Source organism: Acipenser ruthenus, chromosome 24 (genome assembly GCF_902713425.1).
Source record: "Acipenser ruthenus chromosome 24, fAciRut3.2 maternal haplotype, whole genome shotgun sequence".
Classification (NCBI taxonomy): Eukaryota; Metazoa; Chordata; class Actinopteri; order Acipenseriformes; family Acipenseridae; genus Acipenser; species Acipenser ruthenus.
Window position 1 is genome coordinate 25,526,315 of NC_081212.1, and position 24,441 is coordinate 25,550,755.

A 24,441-nucleotide genomic window follows, 5' to 3' on the forward strand; every position below is an offset into this window, starting at 1 on the left:
GTAGGAAAAACTTATTTTTATAAAAAGGAATAATTAAACTAATCTTGATGTCCATTCAAATCCTAACCCTAATCCACACTGTGTGTCGTGTATGCTGGTCTGATGCTGGGATGATTATAGGATACTGATTTGGTCTGTTAACAGCACTTGATACATTGTAGTGCCTGTGGTTCACTGGAGATCTCCCTATCCAGCTGCACGGTTAACTCCATTCACAGGAATTCTGCAAACCCAGCCTGCTCTGATCACACCCTTGGCATTCAAAGCATATGGTTTTTTAGTGAGGGACACAAGCCAGGCCTCTCCCTGCTGAAGAATATCAGACTTGAGTGTATGTTAGATCTAAACCCAGTGGAGTTCCCTCCTGACACCCAGAGGAATGCATCACAGGCTGATACGCTCTCTGTGCAGGCTGCACAGCTCAAACCTGGCAAGATAAACTGTCGTACACAATGGCTTGTTTTAATAGGACAGAGAACCTCCGTGCACATGGGTTGAAATACAAGATTTCTGTTTAGTTTTTACAGTTAAACACAGCAGCACCAGGAAGTAGGACATTACTGAATAATCACTCTTAATAGTAATTATTGTAAATTTGGAACAATGGGTCAAAGAATACCTTATTAGTAGGGTCTCCAGTGGTTTAAATAGTAATAGAACTTGGCATGCTGGGTGATTCACACGAGTCGGGTTCAAATGTCACCCACACCATAGCTCTAACCCTAACCATAACCCCACTCACAGCAAGTTGCCGGAATTGGCACAAACAGCGCATGTCCTTGCACAGTTCATTTAAAAAAAAAAAAAAAAAAAAAGTGCTTAATAATATGAAATCCTCGTTTGCCTTCTCTAATTAAGAATTTACTACCAGTATGGGGCTATGGCTGAATCGAACTGAATTCATAGAGTAGCAGTCCCCTCTGCTGGTGAAACGTGAAACTGCATGCAAGCGGCAGTGCTTTCATCACATGCCGTTGTGTATGCAGGCTTAGCTTGTCATACATCTGCATTGTTTTCAATTTTTTAAACCACTTGGCACCATTTTGTTTTGTACAATTAGGTGCTATGTATTTATCCACAGTTCATAATTATGTTCATCATGTTAAAAGACATTGGTCTTGTATCTGTTAGACGAGAGAGAGAGAGATTGGGGAGAATAAATGGAAATAAATGCTTGTACTAACAGCAGTACCGCCATCTGCTGGTTACTGTGATTAAATACCTGTCTATTTGGCGTTCGATAGACTGACGGACCTTTTGAAACTATGGGGTACACACACAGGTAATGGAAGTGACAACGCGGCTCCTTCCAATACGTATAATGACCCATCAGACATATATATATACTGTATATATATATATATATATATATATATATATATATATATATATATATATATATATATATATATATATTAATGACACGTGCTCAAGTTCATCTGCTTTAGACCGCATACCCTTTACCTGCATTCTTTTAATAAGAAACTGGCAAAAACATGATAACTGAAAAAAATAATGTATCATTAGATCATTTAGATTTGAGATCTGTTTTTTAATTTAAAAGATATTTAATTCAGAGAAACATGAGATTGTTTTATGAGGTGTGGGGGTTGATCTGTGGGGTTTGTGACGCCCCACAATATGAAAATCTTACCAACAGCATTTTGCAATGTCAAATCATAGCAGGGTGGGTCATAACGGTCCTTTATAGAGAATAGTCTCACTGAAAGGGCCACAACAGAACAGGCCATTTTTAGGCAACCTTTTCTGTCAGCTTAAGGTCACATTTTAACCATGTGCAAAGTTAAGGCAACACAATCTAACATTTGTGATATAATCTGTCCAGGAACACCAATAAGACAGCATGGGTGTGGATGAGGTGGTCAAATTACAAGAAAACTTACCGACATATCGGAAAACTCTCAATCTAAGGTTAATATCAAACACAAGTGGTGAAAGACTTCTTTCTGAATCTGGTTTCTCTTACAAAACAACTTCCAGTTTCCCAAAGGGTGTTTCAGACAGAAATGTTTTTTTGGTTGATGTCATTGGTGTGTTTGAACAACTTCCAAACTCAGCAAAACACTTTTTGGTTCCAACTAGTCCGCTGCTTCTTGCATGTTCATGCTTTACCATGCTTAACCATTTCTATAGTGATGGGTTTATCTGTTTTGCAAAAAACAGTTTGTTTAAATGAAACGTTCAATCTGACAGCAGGGTGCAAGCATATGGATTGTGCTGATTAGACTTTGCATGCTGTTGCAAAGAGTAGCTCTTTTTTAAGTCTGGCTATACACACTTTATTTATTATTTTCGCTATTTTTTTTTACAACCTGGATAAGCCATTGTAAAAATTAATTAAATTATAAAATACGAATAATGAATCAGTTCATTATGGTTAAAATCATGATTTCATATTTACATATTTAAACCCCTTTTATTGGGCATGCAGAATAAATTTTGTTTTATTGTGGGTTTAAATACCAGGGCTAATCTGCAAACTACACTGAACTTTTTAAACTACGGTTTGTATTTGTTTCCTGACCTTGCCATTTTTTTTTATTCTATAAATACATTAATTAAATAAAAAAAAAAAAACATGTTCCTTCGGCGCATTATTTTATTAAAATCCTCTGTGTAACAATAGAATGACACATAGTGGATGTGAAAGTGCAATGTTTTCTGTCCCTGCCCGATTAATAATTCTGAAAAGAATCCATATTTTCGGTGTACAGCAGTCCTGCGTTCGATTCGAAAAGAATGAAGAGACCGCTTCTGCTTCCTCGTTCACAACACTGCTAGACCACGATTACAGCTTTCAACAGCGATTTCATTGCGACTGCGTATTGTATTTTCTTATTAAATAGATATTTTAGTGCTAGAAAGAAGGAAAAAGGGTGAAATCTAAGGCCCCTCTCCCTTAATTTATTTCCATTTTTTTAAAAACGACGGTGTTGCTAAGAAAACATTGGAAGCATTTCGTTTATTTTAGCATCTAGAGCGGTTGTAAATACATTTCAGAATAAAAATGACTCGCCCTCGGCCCAGGGAGTACAAAGCTGGAGATCTTGTTTTTGCTAAAATGAAAGGATACCCGTACTGGCCAGCGAGGGTGAGTATTAGATTTAGCCGGGACTGAGAAGCAGGGAGGCGGGGTTGTCTGGGACAGTACAGTCGGCGGAGGATGGGGAAGATGCTGTGGTTGTTATTGTATCGTTTTCAGAAAGGCTTTTGTCTGTATAGGATTATGCTACATCGGTATTTGATATGATTTTATCGTATATTATAACCGGCCTTTTATAATGTTAAATGTTTTTGTTATATATCTTTATTTAGTAATGGTCTACACCAGAAACACCATTACATCTGCGCTAAGGGCATCAGTTTGGTGTTCTCCATCTTAAATTAGTTTGGGGAATTATAAGTTCTCCAGTCTAAAAATCAATATTAGTATGAAAACACATTGCTGTGAAGACTGGTGGCCAGGTTCACAGATATCATGGTGGTGATGACGACATCCCTTTATAAACAACAGCTGACCTGTAAAAGGCCTATTATCAGCACCTATAGAGAGACTAAGGCAGATCTGACAGTGAAGGCCTGCAGGTTAGAGCAGAAAACCATACATAACATCAGCATTCTCCACTGGAAAAGAGCACGCTGAGGCACGGGAATAAGACTCCCATTGCATAGCAGTTTGATCCATTCCTGGTTTTACTATAAGTGTAACAAAGCACAACTGAGCTTGATACCTATACACTGGGGCTAACGAGCACATATTCAAACCTGGGATGGGTGAAACTGCTGTGCAATAGGAGTTATATTTCCATCACTGACATTTCCTACAGCAACGAAGCCAAATGTATCCTTTTACAGGACAGTGTGCTACTAATGTTTAGCGAATTGTTACAATGCATCACCCTCAGTGTAACAGTGTGTGTGTGTGTGTGTGTGTGTGTGTGTTCTGATATGGAATATTACAGTGTTTGGCTGACTGCTGAACATCATTTTTGGGCTTCATTTTGACGGTACTGTAAATGCCCAGTTGCTATAAGTTTAATATAGTTATTAAAGATGATGCACATGGATTGGCACGTTTGTAAAGGCGAGTTCAAATTTCTTTATTGGTCTCCACTGACTTTTCAAGTTCCTGGGTGTCTTTTACATAAGCAGAAGATGGATTTTATCAGCCACACACACGTATACCTTATCATCAGCTACACTGTGCAGATTACAAGTTGGCTGTGAACGTCTAAAGCTTAATTGTAGCTTTAATTTGGAACTCCAAACAAAACATCAGTGTGGTACTGTAGGTACTGTATCTAGACTTCCTGAATGCAATGTAATATCATTCACTAAAGGGCACTGTAACCTGACAGGTGAGCAGCAGTAACATTCTCGGACTGTCACAATGACATAGAGGGGGCTGTAGCTTGCTGATAAATATTTTTACATTGACTTCTCATTTGTCTTGCGGCGTTAAGGATATACTTAATATTAATATCATCTGCATGTTCCTAATATTGAATTTCATATTAATATCATCTGCATGTTCCTAATATTGAATTTCTTACCTGTTTAATATCCTGGTTCTCTAACGTTGTTTCTCCTTAGATTTGTTATTTGCCAAGCATTCTTACAGTTCCAGCTTCTAAAAAGATTCCTCAAGGCTGATTTGGAGGAAGTGAGGTGGGGAAGCATATTAGAGTTGCACATGCTTCAGTGCACAATGCTTCTCCTATGGGCTTCAGTGCACAGTGCTTCTCCTATGGGCTTCAGTGCACAGTGCTTCTCTGATGGGCTTCAGTGCACAGTGCTTCTCTGATGGGCTTCAGTGCTCGAAGCCAATATGTTCCCCCACCTTGCATCTTAACAATCTTTTTAGAAGCAACTTTTGCTGTAATAGTTAATAAGCATAGCAAACAGCAATAGATTTGTACAACAGCATTCGTTGCAATGGGACATTCAAACTTAAGTGAACCACATCCATGTACTTTCCCAGCCAGTCATATGAGGGCAGAACATACAGATAAAGAAACCAGCAGTCTAGCCAATGAGGTGGTTGATAGACCGTGAAACTTAAGACATTTTATTCTATAAAAAGATTGATTTAATCCCAGACGACCCACTGTTAGACCAGAATGACTCAAACTGGTCATCTAGAGATATGCGTTCTAAAGTCAGTGTATAAATTCATATAGACAAGTGAAACGGCACACACAAGTAGAGACTTGCGTATATGGAAAGCGAAAGTCATTCAGTGACCAATAGAGAATGGATGACCCACATAAAGGAGTACAAGAGAAACTTGCGCAATTGAGATAAGATCATCCCTTCTGATTTCATTGTAGAAATTAAAGACCAGCTGGCTGCAGTTACATTGTTTGACCACCTGGTGGCAGTGTGTGCTAAATTAAAATCCCATTACCCTCATGGTCGACTAGGAATATTGATTGATTTGGCCACATAATAGATATTAAACTATAACTAGGGGTGGAAATAAGACTCCCATTGCATAGCAGTTTGATCTGATCTTGTTACCTATACACTGTGGCTGATCAAGCTCGTAGTAAAATCTGGAATGGGTGAAATGGCTATGCAGTAGGAGTCCTATTTCCATCCCTGCTATAGCATTATGTTGAATTTGTTTTCGACATTTCTTTTATGGCTGTCCAATTGATTCTATTGATTCTTTATCCATAAATGTTTTTTAATCACAATGAAGGATTGAATTCCACACTGTGTAATACTGAGGTGCATCTGTAGCGTGCCGAGAGGCTACATTAACAGTAAAGTGTACGTTTGTATTTGCCTTGGGTAAGAAAGAAAACTGCAGCAGTGTAGTGTGCTGGTAATACCGTGCCTGAGTTGCTAAGGAGTACATGATTAGTACAGTTATTCTAGTGCAGTAGTCCCTTGTAGTATAGCAGACTGTATTCATATTATTGAGATACTACTGAATAGCTGCTTGTATAGTACTTTGCTAAGTACGGCTTAGCATCTTAGTAGAATGCTTTTGTAAGGGAAGTCTCCTGTTAGAAGTGCTGTTGTTCTTTTGTATTCTGATAATCATATGGATTTGGTACAAGACAAAAATCCATTAGAAGAAGTAGTGAAGGGCACTTTTAAAACAATCTTGAAAACTTAGATCATAGTTCTAAATAGCCCCCTTTTGTAATTTGCTGAAGATGTCTGTAATTAGATTTGAGTATTCTTCACTGTAATCACGTCATTCTATCTTTGGATGGAGCAGACCACAAAGTGATGCCTGGTGTTGTTGAAATGATGCTTTGGGAGCTTTTGATTCAATTCTGTTTGGCAGGTTTCATTGCAAGAGATTTGTTTGTACACAGAATAAAAAGATTTGTTAGCATTGAGGTAGATTGCAATATGTATTGCTTTCCATCACAGCTACCCATGTCTCAGTTGCTCATGCAGTATTTGCATCTACTTGTGTTTTACTGTATGCTTAATTAGCCACACTTTGATCTCGTGCACAGTGTGGCTCAGAGCAAATCAGCACAGATTATTACAATATTACAAATAAGAAGTAACACAGTACAGGATGGAAATAAGACTCCCATTGCATTGCAGTTTGATCCAGTCCTGGTTTTACTAGGAGTCTGATAAGATACACCTGAGCTTGTTACCTATACACTGTGGCTAAACAAGCTTGTATTAAAAGCTGGGGTGAAACTGCTGCGCGATAGGAGTCGTTTTTGCATCCCTGCGGTAAACACTGGTAGATTCACTACTCTGGATTTTGTTCAAAAAGCTTTCAAATGAACTGAGACAGAATTTCAGCAGGGATAACTGTATTACTCTGTAAGTTTTTTTAAAATAACATAAATGTGGTGAATGGTCTTCCTTGTGTCAGGTCTGTGACGCTCAGGAATGTTTTTAACTTGCACAGCTTGCGGTGTAATTCAGTTTCCTGTTTTTAGCCAAACCGTTTTGCCACTTACCACTTGATTCATTTTCCATTAGAACATTAACAGCAGGTGACTCAAATCTGATCCTGTTTTACTTGTATTGGAAAGGGTTTTCTCTCTCAGTGTGAAAACCTCGTTTTTGTAAAGGGGAGGTAATGCACAATAAAGTAGTTTATAGTCAGTGAGATTGAAACAAATGGTTTGATGTGCTGTAAGTCAAGCAAGTGGTAGCCAAGTAGCGTAAACGTTAACTTGGGGATAGAAATAACATCCCTATTCAGTAGCAGCAAGAGGCTTTACTGAGCTTTTTAAGACATACAGCCACACAAACAACCACAGGCGCCTAAATTAAGTAAAGCCTTATTTCCGTCCTTTTTCTTTTACTGTACTGAGACTTTGCTTGACTTCATCTAATTAGGATTTTCTGGAGTCCACATACTGGTATCTGTGAGATTATGATAGAATTACTTTGCATTGTCGTGCATGAAAAGGTGTCAATCATGAATGCTAGATGAAACTGGTCAGCTTCAGGTTATCAGTAAATCTCATACACCCTGTGTTACGGTTATTATTGCCAGCTGCCTTCCTAACCAGCAGCATCCCCTTTGAATACTGATTTTGCTTGAAGCCATTTTTAACTGCGCAGTTGTTATGACAGTACATTGTGTGTGGGGGGGGGGGGTTGGAATGTTACAGTGATGACTCATTGCAAATTCAAACCAAAATGCTAAAACTGAACGGAACACTTTATAAATTCAAAACATGTTTTGTGCAAACTTCCGAACCCCAGATTTAAACTGAAGTAACATCTTGTACACAAGTTGGGAAACAGAGAGGGACAATTGTGTAAGGAAATCTGAGCCAGAAACATTTGTTTTTACTAAGTTTATTTAGTTTTACAAACAGGTAGATAAAACAACAGCGGACGGTCTCATTTCAGTGGATGAACCTGATGATAGTATGATAGATGAATTTATTTATCATTTATCAAACAGATTGATGAACTCCCGGAAGGAGCTGTGAAACCTCCAGCAAACAAATACCCAATCTTCTTCTTTGGCACTCATGAAACGTATGTATAATCAGAAAGCAATTAGTCATATATATATTTGAAATATTTATAAAAGTAAATTGTATTCTTTCTAGATGTGAGCCACATAAAATAATCCTCTTGTTTTGTGTCAGACTTTAATACAGCAAGTGTTCATTTATATATTATGCAGATCTTCCTTTTTAAAAAGGGACATCAGGTACATTTGACCTATATTAACGAGTTGTTGTTGTTCTTCTTCTTCTTCTTCCATTGCAGTGCGTTTCTGGGCCCAAAGGATCTTTTTCCATACAAGGAATATAAAGATAAGTTTGGGAAGTCAAACAAGAGGAAAGGATTCAATGAAGGCTTGTGGGAAATTGAGAACAACCCTGGAGTGAAGTTTACCGGGTATCAGGTACACAACAGAGTCACGGACGCAACCCGAACGCAATGCAGCCCTGTGTTAAACATGAACCAGCCCGAACGCAGCCCTGTGTTAAACATGAACCAGCCCGAACGCAGCCCTGTGTTAAACATGAACCAACCCGAACGCAGTGCAGCCCTGTGTTAAACATGAACCAGCCCGAACGCAGCCCTGTGTTAAACATGAACCAACCCGAACGCAGTGCAGCCCTGTGTTAAACATGAACCAACCCGAACGCAGTGCAGCCCTGTGTTAAACATGAACCAGCCCGAACGCAGCCCTGTGTTAAACATGAACCAGCCCGAACGCAGTGCAGCCCTGTGTTAAACATGAACCAGCCCGAACGCAGCCCTGTGTTAAACATGAACCAACCCGAACGCAATGCAGCCCTGTGTTAAACATGAACCAACCCGAACACAATGCAGCCCTGTGTTAAACATGAACCAGCCCGAACGCAATGCAGCCCTATGTTAAACATGAACCAATCCAAACGCAGCCCTGTGTTAAACATGAACCAACCCGAATGCAATGCAGCCCTGTGTTAAACATGAACCAGCCCGAACGCAGCCCTGTGTTAAACATGAACCAACCCGAACGCAGCCCTGTGTTAAACATGAACCAACCCGAACGCAGCCCTGTGTTAAACATGAACCAACCCGAACGCAGTGCAGCCCTGTGTTAAACATGAACCAACCCGAACGCAGTGCAGCCCTGTGTTAAACATGAACCAACCCGAACACAGCCCTGCGTTAAACATGAACCAACCCGAACGCAGTGCAGCCCTGTGTTAAACATGAACCAATCCGAACGCAGCCCTGTGTTAAACATGAACCAATCCGAACGCAGCCCTGTGTTAAACATGAACCAGCCCGAACGCAATGCAGCCCTATGTTAAACATGAACCAATCCAAACGCAGCCCTGTGTTAAACATGAACCAACCCGAACGCAGCCCTGTGTTAAACATGAACCAACCCGAACGCAGTGCAGCCCTGTGTTAAACATGAACCAACCCGAACGCAGTGCAGCCCTGTGTTAAACATGAACCAATCCGAACGCAGCCCTGTGTTAAACATGAACCAGCCCGAACGCAATGCAGCCCTATGTTAAACATGAACCAATCCAAACGCAGCCCTGTGTTAAACATGAACCAACCCGAACGCAGCCCTGTGTTAAACATGAACCAACCCGAACGCAGTGCAGCCCTGTGTTAAACATGAACCAACCCGAACGCAATGCAGCCCTGTGTTAAACATGAACCAACCCGAACACAGCCCTGCGTTAAACATGAACCAACCCGAACGCAGTGCAGCCCTGTGTTAAACATGAACCAACCCGAACGCAGCCCTGTGTTAAACATGAACCAACCCGAACGCAGTGCAGCCCTGTGTTAAACATGAACCAACCCGAACACAATGCAGCCCTGTGTTAAACATGAACCAGCCCGAACGCAATGCAGCCCTATGTTAAACATGAACCAATCCGAACGCAGCCCTGTGTTAAACATGAACCAACCCGAACGCAGTGCAGCCCTGTGTTAAACATGAACCAATCCGAACGCAGCCCTGTGTTAAACATGAACCATCCCGAACGCAATGCAGCCCTGTGTTAAACATGAACCAACCCGAACACAGCCCTGTGTTAAACATGAACCAACCCGAACGCAGCCCTATGTTAAACATGAACCAATCCGAACGCAGCCCTGTGTTAAACATGAACCATCCCGAACGCAATGCAGCCCTGTGTTAAACATGAACCAACCCGAACACAGCCCTGTGTTAAACATGAACCAACCCGAACGCAGTGCAGCCCTGTGTTAAACATGAACCAACCCGAACGCAATGCAGCCCTGTGTTAAACATGAACCATCCCGAACGCAATGCAGCCCTGTGTTAAACATGAACCAGCCCGAACGCAATGCAGCCCTATGTTAAACATGAACCAATCCGAACGCAGCCCTGTGTTAAACATGAACCAACCCGAACGCAATGCAGCCCTGTGTTAAACATGAACCAACCCGAACGCAATGCAGCCCTGTGTTAAACATGAACCAACCCGAACGCAATGCAGCCCTGTGTTAAACATGAACCAACCCGAACGCAATGCAGCCCTGTGTTAAACATGAACCAGCCCGAACGCAATGCAGCCCTATGTTAAACATGAACCAATCCGAACGCAGCCCTGTGTTAAACATGAACCAACCCGAACGCAATGCAGCCCTGTGTTAAACATGAACCAACCCGAACGCAGTGCAGCCCTGTGTTAAACATGAACCAACCCGAACGCAATGCAGCCCTGTGTTAAACATGAACCAACCCGAACGCAATGCAGCCCTGTGTTAAACATGAACCAACCCGAACGCAATGCAGCCCTGTGTTAAACATGAACCAGCCCGAACGCAATGCAGCCCTATGTTAAACATGAACCAATCCGAACGCAGCCCTGTGTTAAACATGAACCAACCCGAACGCAATGCAGCCCTGTGTTAAACATGAACCAGCCCGAACGCAGCCCTGTGTTAAACATGAACCAACCCGAACGCAATGCAGCCCTGTGTTAAACATGAACCAACCCGAACGCAGCCCTGTGTTAAACATGAACCAACCCGAACGCAATGCAGCCCTGTGTTAAACATGAACCAACCCGAACACAGCCCTGTGTTAAACATGAACCAACCCGAACGCAGTGCAGCCTTCTTATGCATTTGACCTGTTTGTTTCAGTGCACACACACATACATTTTGTTTTCATCTCACATTAATCTGCTCTGCTAACCTGTACCATTTCCAGGCAATCCAGCAACAGAGCTCATCAGAGACCGAGGGTGAAGGGGGGAACACAGCTGACGCCAGCAGCGAGGGTGAGGAGGGGGACTCAATCGTGGAGGACGGCAAAGGCAAGAGGAAGAGTGACAAGACTGGCTCCAAGCGAAAGAAGGCATTGTCGACAAAGGTAACAAGAAGTCAATGCAAATCTTTCCCTTTGCATAATTAGAGAAATACAAATATGGTGGAAAATGAAACCAGACTTGACCCCACAATCTTGTCTAAGGTGTTTTTCGTTCACTGTAGTGAGGTATTAACTATCCAGCAGGTGGCGCATGTTATATATAGGGCTTCTGATTTTTGGTTAAGAATGAAATCGGTGCATATCCAATAAACACCGGAAAACACTGGGAAAACTGGAAATGGTTTCTCAATTCATGTTGACCACTCCTTTCCCATTTAAAACAACAAACTACCGTTCCCAGTGTAGCCTGTGACTTGTATCTATCATTGACTCATTCTGAATACTTTAAACTTTAAACATCTTTACTGTTTGAGGAGCAGATCACGGATAACACCCCCAAAAAAAGCAGAGAGATCACAAATACTACATGAGGGCGGGAGATGAGCAGGCGATTTAGCAGCTAAGGAAGGGAGGAGTGTTTGCAATAGTGTTTGCGGTCTCTATACAGCTATCAAACAGTATAGTGGGTACACCAGTGGATAGAAGAAATACCACATTTGTTGCAGAGGGATAGGTTAATGGTTGCACTTTGGTGTTAGAGACAAAAGCTACCTTAAAGGTGAAACAGAAAATGAATACAGGATGAATGAAACAAGACAAAGAATACATTAGTTAAGATAAGGATTTCATTTGTTTGTTTTTTTCTCTCAAGAAGTCATCTAAGCTGTCAAGGAAGTCCTCTGGAGAGGAGGAAGGTGATAAGGACAGTAAGGAGGAAGATCACAAGAGCAGTTCAGAGGCTAGAGACCCAGATAACAACACGCAGAACGCTTCAGACACCAAGAAAGCCAGCGAAGGGGTAAATTCTCGGCACATTTAAGTTTTGTATTGAAACTCATCGCAAAGTAATCCTGTGTGATAATAAAACAAATTCCATACATTTTTCATTTCGTTTTAGCAGCGCTGACAAGTGAAGTTTTTCAATCTCACGTTGGAGAACAGTTTTGTGGTGTTTGGTACGATGGCTGTAACATCCCACTTTGCCAATCACACACGTTTTGTGGCCTGGAAATAAATCTCAGACAAATGTACTAAGCAATTAAGCACTGCTGTACTGCTTAAATCTCTCTCTTTAGTGATAACTTTTAATACGCATTTGCAAGTGGAAAATGTCTGTCTGTCTCTGTCTGTCATCTACAATAAAAGTTTGCAAACTTCACCAAGTCTTGTAAATAATACCAACGTACAAAACCTGTTAGTGTTTGTTATAGATATCCAATGCCAGAACAACACCCTTTTTCAAAGAAATAAAACTCCAGCAGCAAACCTGCCAACACATGGTGGAAAAGGTGATTATTTAACGAAAACAGTAGATACAATGTGTTAAACTAGCAAACCCAATATGCTTTCCTGTAGGGGATGGTGCATAATCTTTTCATAGCATCGCTCCTAACTCCCAGTCCTGAATGCCTGAAACTAAGCTGAAATAAAGTGTATTAGGAATTCTAAAAAAGGCATATTCAACCCACCAAATGGTGCCGTGCATGCAGTGTCTCAGTGACATACTGTACAGAGATACATGTTTTAAGAATGCTCAAACAATAAAAAGGAATGCATGTAGGTTTGAAAGAAGGATTTTATGAACATAGAAGACATGCAGACTTGACCCTTAGGCATAAAGTGAAGACTATTCCAAGTCAGGTTTGACACAACGAGATGTGTTCTATGTCTGGTTGTGGAGCATTAAAAGCATCTGACAGGAGGGCAGGCTGTTTGAAATGGCTGGCCTGTGGCTCTTACTGCAATGGAGTCAAATCTTTGAGTGGCAAGTTAAAAACTTTCTTTAAAGACCTATTCAAACCAGACGTGATGCAACAAGCTAGTGTGTAGTATGAAACACCACGACAAAAAAATAATACGACATGTAGTTTTGATACAAACAATTCAAACTGCCTGCAAAGTGACGGGGCAACACTGAACCGATGCTAGATGCTAAAAAAATAGGATTGGTACTAATCGGTTCTGACCAATGACCAATCAGAGGAGAGTCGCCTATCGCATTGCAAGTGCCTGTCGCCACTGGTGTGAAAAGCAGTGTTGCAGCGAAAGTATCGTTTATCACAGAACAAATTGCATCGCGTCCGTTATGAATAGGCCTTAACAGTCCTGATTTCTTAATTTTGTTGGTATTTTTTGTATGATTTGTTTGCTGCTTGTTTTTCTTTTTTTAATATCGAAAAACGCCATTTTTTCTTTTATTGGATATATATTAATAATATCAGATCAGATCCCATCATTAAAGGTGGCCCTTGCTCCTGGTTTTAGGTTAAAGCAAAATTGCTTTTCAGCGATTTTACAAAAAAAAAAAAAAGAATAATGTATTAACAAGAAGAGGAAATAATAATTTTGATGGAATAGGAGTTGCATAATTACTGAGAAATTGGGAGAGATAAAAATGTAGTAGCTGAAACATTTCAGATTAGTTTTAGGTGTCACCAATGTAAGCCTGCAGAGGCAGTTTCTATTTTACCCACTTCTGCTTTAGAAAACTGTTTATGATGACCCCATTTATCGGTTTTGTGGTTTTATAGCCTGGTTCATCAATTCTGCTTTGAAATCCTTCACTTGAACTTCAGCAGTCTTTATAGCAAGCAGTATGCTCTTCTGTCTTTAACGGTAATGTATGTATTTTTTTTTCCAGACCTAATTACTCAGAGAAGAATGCTAAATGTTGCGAAGGCCCCCTTAAGGGAGTCATTTGTTGTGGCTGTCAAGTGTTACTGGAGTTGTGAAATGATCATTGCTTTTCCATTGTCTGCGACAATACAAGGTTTCCATTAGTAGAAGCTCACACACACTTCGTCTGTCTCTCCACATTGAAATCCTTTGCATTCAATAAAGCACGATCACCCTGGTCCTGTCACATCAATACCACCGAAGTTACTGTCAACAAGATCCCCTTTATTTTTCCAAATACCATTTCCAGAACACACACAATCTGTAAGTATGTGTTACAGTGTTCAGATCAAACTTGTAAAGTAGTTAACTGTGTTTTGTTTTTGGGTTTTTTTTTACATTCAAACAACAGAACAGTTAAGCTAACGAATAGTCTACCTTTAAGATCGCAAGGTTTCTAAAACCATGGCCCCATTAGTATGTGTTACCCCTCAATTAAGAGTTTACAGTTGTAATTGTGTTATTTCATTACAATTATAATAATTGTTATTTTTTATGAAGGAAAGTCGAATGCTCATGGTGTGGGGGAAGGAAGCATCTAACTAGCATTTTCATTTTCTTGCGAAGTTCAAAGCATACTGTGCAGGGTGACCCTTGCTTTTCGCTCATGTCCTGAAGGGGTCTGATCCACAGAGCATGGTTAATGGCAGGCGATTTGATCTGGTGCCCACTTTTAAGATGTTGCACAAGCTCTCGCTGTTTCATTTCAGGACTGTGATTACATGTACAGGTCCTATATTTTTTTAATTAATCTTCAGAAGCAAGCTCAAATCTACTGTAATTCTCTACTCTAAATCTAATTACATCATGGTTGGAACAGAGTCCTGAAACGGAATAGAATATAACGGAAAGGATAAAATTACCTACCAATAACCAGGCTGCTGTTCTTGGGAAACCTGTCGCTCCAGGCAACCAACTTCTCCCATCAGGTTATTTGAACTAACTTTTCATTATGACTGCACATAAAAACTTCGCTCAGAGTGGGCTACAAAAACCCTGCCCTTTCCTGATCACATTCCACCAGTTCAGAACGCAAGCATTCCGTTAACAATCTGCAACAGTTACCTTTTGCTTTGTTGTTTTTTGTCGATAGAAAGAATATATTATATTTATTTTGGGATTTTTGGTTTACATTTTTGTTATGCTTGTAATTTAAACATGTTTTACATATTCAAGGTTTGTAGTTTAATGTAAAAGAATTGTTTTTTGCTGTTTATGGAAAATAATTTTACAGAATAAAATTATTGTAATGCAGAATGTTACACGTGTTCTCTGTTTAAAGGTTTTTGGGAAGCAGAGTATTTTCGCCCCCAAAACACCAGCAAGACATTTTGAAATGTGAAAATGATTTGAGTGTGGTGTTTTAGCCATTAATGAGTGCTGCGATATATGGTTTATCAACCAGGTTAAACAACAAAAAAAGGGATCTTTAGAGAAATGAATGGTATTTGAATCTATATCTGAAGCTGGCAGCATTCTGAGATGGATGCTCACAGGCACTCCAGGACCTGAAGGGTTAATGATTATGGTTTGTGTGCACCTTGCTAACAAGCAAGCCAACACATTGACCCAAATGATTAAATCAGAGAAATGGACTGTACATACTGTCATAAGACATGCAGTTAAGGTAATATATTCAACTTGGTTTTATTTTTTATAATAACAATACATTTTCAAAGCACCATACGCTTCTATACATTCTTAGTACAGAATTTAAGGCAACTAATATTCTACTTTTCATTACTAACCTACATACATACATAGTATACAGGGGTGAAGCCCCACAGTAATAGAATATAGTAGACTAACCCATTGTTCCTACAACATCATATCTTCCTGTATGTGCTGCTGTGTTCCCAGAAGGACACACAACCTAAATGATCCCTAAGTAAACAATACAACAGATAACACTAATATATAGCACAGTCCAACAATGTTAAATAAATACACACTCCAAGCAATATAAAAGAAACAGAACACACAAAAAAGCAAAAAATGTAATCATCTACACCAAGCTGTCTTAAAGCTCCTGTATTATACATGTACTGCATAGCAGGTTTTGACCTTAAACGTTTCATTTGCATTTCTCAGTCTTTTTATCCTCCGTGGCTTTGAGGAAGAACTCCGGGTTAGTAATACACCTATAGGTAAACAGCTGGGGTACAATTCCATAAACCATGTTTATTATTAGAAAGCTAGACTTCGCTTCCTCTGGGACCCTGTATGCGAAGGGCGTCCGTGTGTGGAGAGAGGCCCCAATGTGGGAAAACTGAGCCTGTGGATGAAGGAAATAACTGGGTTATTTAAATATGGAAAGGCAAAGTTGTCCCATAAACATGCTTCAACCACAACTAACCAGTCACCTCAAGTTAGTTTAGCAGTCAACAGCATGACCAAATTCAGATCTAGAGCCCGACGCTGTCTTCGCCAAGCGCTTCATAGAAATACATAACCTACAGCAAGCATGACCGCTCTACACAGCAGGTGTGTGTGAACATCTCTACCACCACGATTGGCTGTACAGTGTGTAAATGGTTAACAGACTGCTGTTCAGTGGGAGGATTAATTCCATCCCTGTATTACGACGATGTAAAAAGCCTTCTACAAGAGGAACATTATTCAATTCAGAAAAAAAAGCCATCTGAAATCCTTTTTGGCACATATGATTAAATGGTTTAGCTAACCACTTCTAAACTGGCAATAACAAGCATTAAAACAGGCCTGCTGGTGAACTGAAGAGACGCTCTGTAGCGGTTTTAAATGAGAATGAATACATTGTACCAAGGAATTGTTTTGCAATAAAACAAGAAGGAGCGTTTCCAAGGGTTTGGGATTCTTTCAGTGCACCACATCCTCCACCCCACAGCACACTGGCCTGAGTGGCAGCTTTATTAATAGCACAGGCAGCTGACATTTCAAGACAGAATCATTCTTGCCAGAGTAAATATGGGACCCTGGCTTTTATTCGGAAATGTTTTCTATGCTGGCTGGAAGGAGTCCATTTATTCCACCAATCTTTAGCTTTGCCTCAATCCAGACAAGCCAATGAGCAGCAGATCAGATACTGAGCCCCACTTATCAAGTGCCACGATGAGTGGATAAAAATAGCAACACAGCACGACTGATTCAAAACGCACATCACAATGTGTGATGACTGCTTTGAAATAGCAATACACTGCATGGCTCTGACCTCCAGTGAATCCATCTCTCTTGTCCTTATTAACTGCATACATTAAAGCCAGGCGAGTTACTACTGTGAATGGAAATTAACTGCTTGCCTAATGAAGCATATTCATGGTCCTACTATTTCAATACTAGACACTAAAATTCTACATATGCAGTAGTGACCACAAGTATTGTTCTAATGCTAGTGCATGTTTTATATGTAAGAGGGGAACACACTGGCTTACCAAGAATTGGAGGGCACCAACTCAAGCCCTATTTAGCAGGTGAGGTCACTGCGGTGTTTCACTTACTTGTGCCAGCGCCCCGGCGTGGATCAGTGCCAAGTCAGGCATCCAGCTGCACCCAGGAACCAAGAGACCATACAGGGAGACTGTGTAATACGGAACGCAGTAAAACATGTACACTAGCATCTGTGTGAAGAGATGAAGGTTAGAGCACTGATGTTAATGTAGAAGCTTGCGTTACCAAAAGCAATGCGTTTGCTGCTGCTGTTCGGAAATCATCGCTCACAGTTTTCCTGGAAACCCAATAGGCATTTGCTTTCACTGTAACTCTAAGCAAGTACGCATTGCCATTTTTATGGAGTGGCCCCTCATCGCCAGAAATGTTTACTGTTTTCTTAAATAAAAACAGGAGACGTTTTCCCTGCAAACTACTTCCAGGAATCTTAAGCAACAGGTGCGATGTTAACAGAGGATTTTACCTTCAGCCCGTACAGGTGGATGAGATCAAAGGCTGGGTATATCAATACTAATACACTGCACAGTCATATGCACTTATGTTGCTTGGTTTTCAGTAAACACATAGCCAGCTAGTTTAACTGTACATGGCCAGAGGAATTAGACAGGAATACAGTAGGTTTTTAAAGAGTAGGCTGTGTGGTCCAGTGGTTAAAGAAATGGGCTTGTAACCAGGAGGTCCCCGGTTCAAATCCCACCTCAGCCACTGACTCATTGTGTGACCCTGAGCAAGTCACTTAACCTCCTTGTGCTCCATCTTTCGGGTGAGACGTAATTGTAAGTGACTCTGCAGCTGATGCATAGTTCACACACCCTAGTCTCTGTAAGTCGCCTTGGATAAAGGTGTCTGCTAAATAAACTAATAATAATAATAATAATAATAAACCACATTACGACTACTACTCAGCAGTAAAAGTTTCACATCAAAGATTTGGTTTTGTGTGTATGTATGTAACATCGATACTGTAAATGCATGTGCACTGGGGTAATGACCCAAACAATTAGACACCTCATACCTGGATTTTAGAGTAGGCTGTGGGGTCCTTGAGGTAAGGCTCATGACTCTCTACATACTTCTGGCAAAGCTCAGCAGGGCAGTCTAATGTGACCTAGGACAATACCAAGGTTAACCCCAATCACCAACCTGACGAATGCCCTCAACACATGGAATGCTTCCATTTAACCTCCAGCCTAAGTGCAGTCAATCAAGTTCACATAACCCTGCTCTTCTCTGGCCTTTTATCAAGCAAAACCCCTAGCAGTTGTGTGACGTACACTTTACCCAGTTTTGCTATGTCCATGTATATTCTAACTTAAAGGGACGCTAATTGCACAATACAACAGATTTTAATTGTTTTATAGCATTTCAAGGTTTACATTCCTTTCACAGAACACATTTCTTTTTCCCCTTGCACACGATGACAAATGGAGTCTGTGGTGTCTAATTTTGAATTTCTTAATTACTAAAATAGAGGTGGCTGACATACTAGGGGTTTAGTGTCTTGACTGAGGGAGCTACAGTAGGTGGTGTTGCTGTTCAATGCTCCAGCCTTTCACCTATCCAAGCCTGGGGTCAGGCTTAGGTTACAAATGAAATTATAAGTAGAGTGGTCAGAACTTTCCTTCAGTTTTATTTCCCCTCTGAGACTCAATAGCAGGAGTTCCATTTAGTTAGCACTCCTAATGAGCATTCTAGTGACTGGTGTGATGGGGTGGTTAGTGTTCTGATTGAAACCAGTACATTCTGAAGGCAGCCCATACTGTATAGTGGAACTCTTACCAGTCCCCTGAAGATGCTGAAGCCAATGGCTGGGATGAGGTAGAGTGTAAAGAGCAGGTCAAGTGGTCTTTGCACCAGCCTCCTCTTCTGAGATTCTTGAATGCACTTAATCCAAAATGAAGTATATTATGCAGTGATTTTGCACAATTCAAATTAAATCATTGACCTAAATTCCTGCCAGGTCTAATGTTACTATTGGACAAAACATTCTGCAACCACAACACAAAGCAACTTCACAGAAAGACTGTCCTAGGATTACTAATTAGTGTCTTACACAGAACAATAAATGCCAATGCGCTACACAAGTATATTAAATTTGATTATTTTTCTGTTGTTTTCTTATGTTCTTTTGTTATCTTTTGTTGTTTACTACAATAGCGGTCTGCAGTGCTGAAGAAGGAGTTAAAATGTACGTTTTTCTCAGATATCAAGGAACAGGCCAGTCTATAACAAAGCATCTATCAAGCCAATAAACATTAAGGAACTGCTAACTATAAAATTCAAGAAACACAGTATCATATTACAACACAACATGTACATTTACATGAACTAATTAAAATCTGCATATTGTGGAGACTCCACATCACATGCTGCACTGCATGTACAAAAAGACTACATGATACACCCCCAATGCTATTCTGTATGAAAAGCCGTTGGGAAAGCACTTCAGAAGTAGTTTGGAAAATTCTATTTTTAAATATCATATTTTTATCTGCAAAAGGGAGCTGTGCAAGATTCCCAGGGTGTTACAGTTTTGATACTAAACAGATCTGAGGCCTCCTGGGTGAAGATACCGATACCACTGAAGTATTTAACTCTTTGAGCACTGAAACTTAGCAGCCTTTTTTAAAAGCACTATGCATTTTAAAAGCTTCTTTAACTATGGATAAAACGTTGATTGAGCGCGGTCATGATTACAATCTGCTCAGAAAATATGTTTAAATAAATAGTTTGAGCCCTGAAATCCAATCCCAACATTTTGCAAATATTAAAGGAATTCCTTAAATTGATTCCCGAGACACGAGGTCATGTGAAGTTCCCTAAATTATTCATTTGAAAACAGTTCTGTCTGGTTTAAATGTTGCAAACTGTGATCTTGATGTTGTGCTTTTTACCTTAAGTGTCGATGCTTCTCTTACTGACGGCTGACTGAAGATGCGAAAGGTGGCCCACACGATCAGAATGACATACAGGACGTTTACGATAAAAGCAGGGCTCAGCCTTGTTCCGTATTTACCTGGAAAGATTTAAGATTCCCCTATAAGTAGCAAGGAAATTAATAACAAACTACATCAAAAACAAAAGCAATTACAGCAGGCTCTGTACACAGCTTCTTTTAGGACTGCATATTTCAACACTGTTAGAATAGGCCTAGAATACAAGTGGAAAGATTAACAGTTGGAATCTTGCCATTGTCCTGGAGTGCCAGCTATCCAGCCAAGTCAAAGACCATATTCAGACATGGATATGGGAAAGCACACTTAAGTGAGCATTGAGGCTCAAGTACTGTTTCTGAACACGGTCTGTCTTGGAAAGATAGTTTTAGAAAATAGAAGAGAACCACAGATTAAGTCCATGCACACTCAGGTAGGGGTAAGTGTAAGAAACTATAGCAACACAGGCTTTCTTACTGCTTTTAAGATGAAAAAAAAAACATCTGTTCATGTCACACTCTACACATGAATCAGAGTAAACATCAACATGCATTTATCATAAAGAGACACAATTGGGATCAGATTTACTAAATAAAGAAGACAGGCTGCACTCTCTGTTTTTCTCTTACCGACGGCGTTTCCCGGAAGGTAGACAATGATAGTCATTAGGATGGATCCTACCCAGTACTGGCCAATCATTCTGTAACTCTCTCTGTCAAGAACAAGCAGTACATTAGAGACCAGAAAAGAAGTTTAGCTGCTGTACTGGACATGTTCAGATCAATGTCTGTCTTAGTAATCATCATCATCAACGCTGATGAAGACACTGGCAGAAACACCTGTCTCCTTGACTTTCTTTTAAACCTTATCTCACAAGTCAGTACTGAGTCGTCATTTATGGAAGGAAAAAATAATGCAGCAAGGTAAAAAGATCCACAAGATTATTTATAATAACTGCAGCAAGTACCCCCATTGCATATTTGTCAGGTGATGGTAATATGCAAATATCCAACCTGACGGTCCATGCTTGAAAGCTGTACAATGTAAAAAATAAAATAAAAATACAACCTATAACAAATTAGTACACAGAAAACACTACATCTGTCCTGATAAAGTGCTGTGCAATTCTCAATGATTTCTCCTGTACTGCTTCAGTGAACACTTTCTTGGATATACTGTAACCAGATGACTGCAGTTTATTGGTGCAACCTAATCAGATTCAAGCTACCTGTCCCAGGAATTGATATTGTGTATTGGTGCTCTACTTACCCCCAGGAAATAGCTGCAACCATGAGCAAATACATGAGATAGTGCACACAGCCATCCCAGTAGCAGATCATGTGACCATGGGCTGTGTTCAGGTAAGGCTGTCCCTAAAATTGAATGAACATCATTCCAACCAATGCACCAGACAACACACAATAGGCAATACCTTCAATAAGGTAATAAATACATAAACTCTTTCAGATGATGGGTTAGTCAACAAATTCAATGAAATGTATAATATAGAGATATTTTAACCAACACATTTTTTCTTTAAATAGTTTCTGCCGTGACCCCAAACCATCATTTTACACTTCTGTACGTGTGAAGCCTATGTGGTTGAAAACCACTTTTGAAAGGGACACTTCTTGGCCTGCAGTGTCACTGTGACAGATGGAAATAGGACTCCTATTTCCTAGCACGCTACACGCTTGATTAGCCACAGGTAACATGCTCAGGTGTGTCTTATTAGACACAGTAAAACTAGGAATGTATCAAACAGCAACGCAAGGGGATCCTTATTCCCCCATTTGTGAGATATGACTTTTGTGTCAATGGGATGTTCCTCACATGACTGATTTATTTGTTATGCAAAAGGGAAGTGGTTAATTAGTTTGGAGTACATATTTTTATATTAGTTACCTCTTTCAAGTAAAACGTCATGTATCCATCGATGAGTCCATCCTGTTCAAGTCCTAGTATTAGGTCAACGACACTCAGAAAGGCAAACACAGAATAGACTGGTAAAAAAAAAAAACATCAATAGGAGAACAGATTAAAACACAGCGAGCATGCGGCGCAGAAAAACCAAATTCATTTGTTCCAATTAATGTGCACAACTATAAACAGCTCTCCCATAATTGTTTCAAGGCAAATGTTTTGGGGTTTTGAGGACACTGCAGCCACACTGGTTATTTTAGAAGCACTGCACCAAACAAAACCAGGATAGACTGTTCCTTCAGTAAATGTAGCGTCATAATGCAATTGAATTCCACCCTACTCTGAGCTCACCTCCTCAAACCTTGGGGCGTCTCCCGAGTCTTTGTCAGCTGTGTCATAATCCCATAAGAGCATACCTTGACTGGAACTTCATGTTAACTTGACTAGAACTTAAAGACAGTGGCTCACGTGTGCCTCTGTGTGATGCCATCCGCAAACAACGGAAACAACACCTACCATAAAACAGAGGATCTTTCGGGGGGTTTCTTTTGAGCAAGAGACGTGCCAAAATTGCTATGACCAGCAAAACCAAAGCTCCAGCAACAAGGACTGCCCCAGTACTGGAAAAACAAACACACAAATAAGCAACATCAAAGACTGAGCATGCATGCCCTCCTTGTAAATAATAAGATTAGTTATAGTTACACAACTTACAAAATCAAATTCATGAACTAATACACGTTATAACTTTGAGGGGTTAGGCCTAGACAATAAGAAGACGACTTTAAGCTAAAGCTGTTAGTGGACACACATACAAGTCACTGTAATAACTACCCTTTCATTTCATAACTAGGTCTTTCTTCATTGTCAAACTTTGCTCTGCTATTTTCAAGTATTGGGAAAGCCTTGTTGTTTTTATTTTTTTTGTAATACTTATACGTATGAAGAGGAAGTACAGCACCACACCCCTCGTTTACTGTGCACTTGTGTAATAACTTTGAAGCCGCTTGCAGTGCATCACAAGTGTATAAAGCACCACTTTCCTTTCATATGCACAAGCAAAGCACTGAGTTATATTATAGAAACACAATCTCACATAAACACTCACCTGTTGATGTGAAATAAAAAGTTAAACAGGTAGGTGATGGGTATGGACAGCATTGATAATACAAACACTCCAGTCCCTGCTGAAGCATTCATTACGCGTTCTACTACCGTGTTGTTTTACTATAATCTACAACACGCGCATCATTGAAATGAAACCAGGTTTCCAGCTTGCAGTGCTCTCGTCTCCTGCAAATCGATATCTGCGCATTTGCAATAACAATGCATGCATGTGGTTCACCTTCCAGTGGCGATAAAGAATCAAACGCAGCGTAGTAGAAAAGGCCCGCGTCTTCTCCCTTGCAATGCAGAGCGGCTACTATATCCAACGTCCGCATGCTGTTGCAGCAGCGATGACACGAAGTGTCAGGAAACGAGGGTGACTGCAGTCCCAACGTCACTCTGCTCAGCATGCTATGCAGAAAAGTAGGCCGACTGTATTGTTACAGCACCCGAGTGGAGGTCATTTAATACATTTAGCCCATTCTTTTTTCAAACACGGCTGTACTGCATTGATCGAGTCACAGCTAAATCCAAACCCTAAAATTAAGCACGCACATCATTTATTTGACGACCATTTTAACTTGTCACCTCCCGAATAAGAATTATGATGTGATACTTGACCTAAACCGGTGTGTTAACTTCATTAGGATTACAAACCATCCTGGGTGTAGCAGAACATAAGTAATTAAAAAGAAACTTTAACAAACGGCATTACTCACAGTTTGACTTTGAAATAAGTCCAGAACTATCAACATGTACAGTAAATGTGTAGGTAGTATGGTCTTAGTATGCTTGTAATAAAAATACATGTTCTATCAAGACCCGGCAAATGTATTAATTAGCTATTAATTAAAGTATTTAATAAAACAATATATCCCTGCTGTTATTCCATAGCATTTGAACAACGTCATAGCTCAGTTTCTACACAACCTACTGTTTGAATCCCCACTTCTTACTGCCCTCTAGTGCTCGTTCTGTTAC

General features: G+C 40.2%; 2 protein-coding genes across 8 annotated transcripts; one reads left to right on the forward strand and one right to left on the reverse strand.

Moving 5' to 3' along the window:
• The first annotated feature begins 2,703 nt into the window (after positions 1-2,703).
• On the forward strand, positions 2,704-15,318 carry LOC117427707 (hepatoma-derived growth factor-related protein 3-like). 4 transcript variants are annotated; one of them, XM_058998963.1, is made up of 6 exons: positions 2,704-3,112; positions 7,928-8,004; positions 8,242-8,380; positions 11,177-11,338; positions 12,048-12,194; positions 12,297-15,318. In XM_058998963.1, exons 1-6 carry the CDS (start codon positions 3,029-3,031, stop codon positions 12,300-12,302), a joined length of 615 nt encoding a protein of 204 aa, XP_058854946.1. In that variant the 5' UTR covers positions 2,704-3,028; the 3' UTR covers positions 12,303-15,318. The 4 variants fall into 4 exon arrangements, with proteins under 4 accessions (XP_058854946.1, XP_058854947.1, XP_058854945.1 ...); XM_058998964.1 differs by having other exon boundaries at positions 14,037-15,312; XM_058998962.1 differs by having other exon boundaries at positions 12,051-15,318.
• A 375-nt stretch (positions 15,319-15,693) lies between these two features.
• Positions 15,694-23,885, reverse strand: LOC117429690 (transmembrane 6 superfamily member 1-like). Of its 4 annotated transcripts, none has more exons than XM_058998953.1 (10): positions 23,462-23,848; positions 22,870-22,973; positions 22,336-22,433; positions 21,700-21,803; positions 21,060-21,142; positions 20,392-20,513; positions 19,277-19,381; positions 18,513-18,605; positions 17,548-17,667; positions 15,694-16,346 (listed from the first exon to the last, which is right to left on the reverse strand). In XM_058998953.1, the coding sequence occupies exons 1-10, from the start codon at positions 23,551-23,553 to the stop codon at positions 16,146-16,148; spliced, it is 1,122 nt and encodes a 373-aa protein (XP_058854936.1). In that variant the 5' UTR covers positions 23,554-23,848; the 3' UTR covers positions 15,694-16,145. The 4 variants fall into 4 exon arrangements, with proteins under 4 accessions (XP_058854936.1, XP_058854938.1, XP_058854937.1 ...); XM_058998955.1 differs by having other exon boundaries at positions 23,699-23,840; XM_058998954.1 differs by lacking the exon at positions 19,277-19,381 and having other exon boundaries at positions 23,462-23,856.
• Positions 23,886-24,441: the final 556 nt, after the last annotated feature.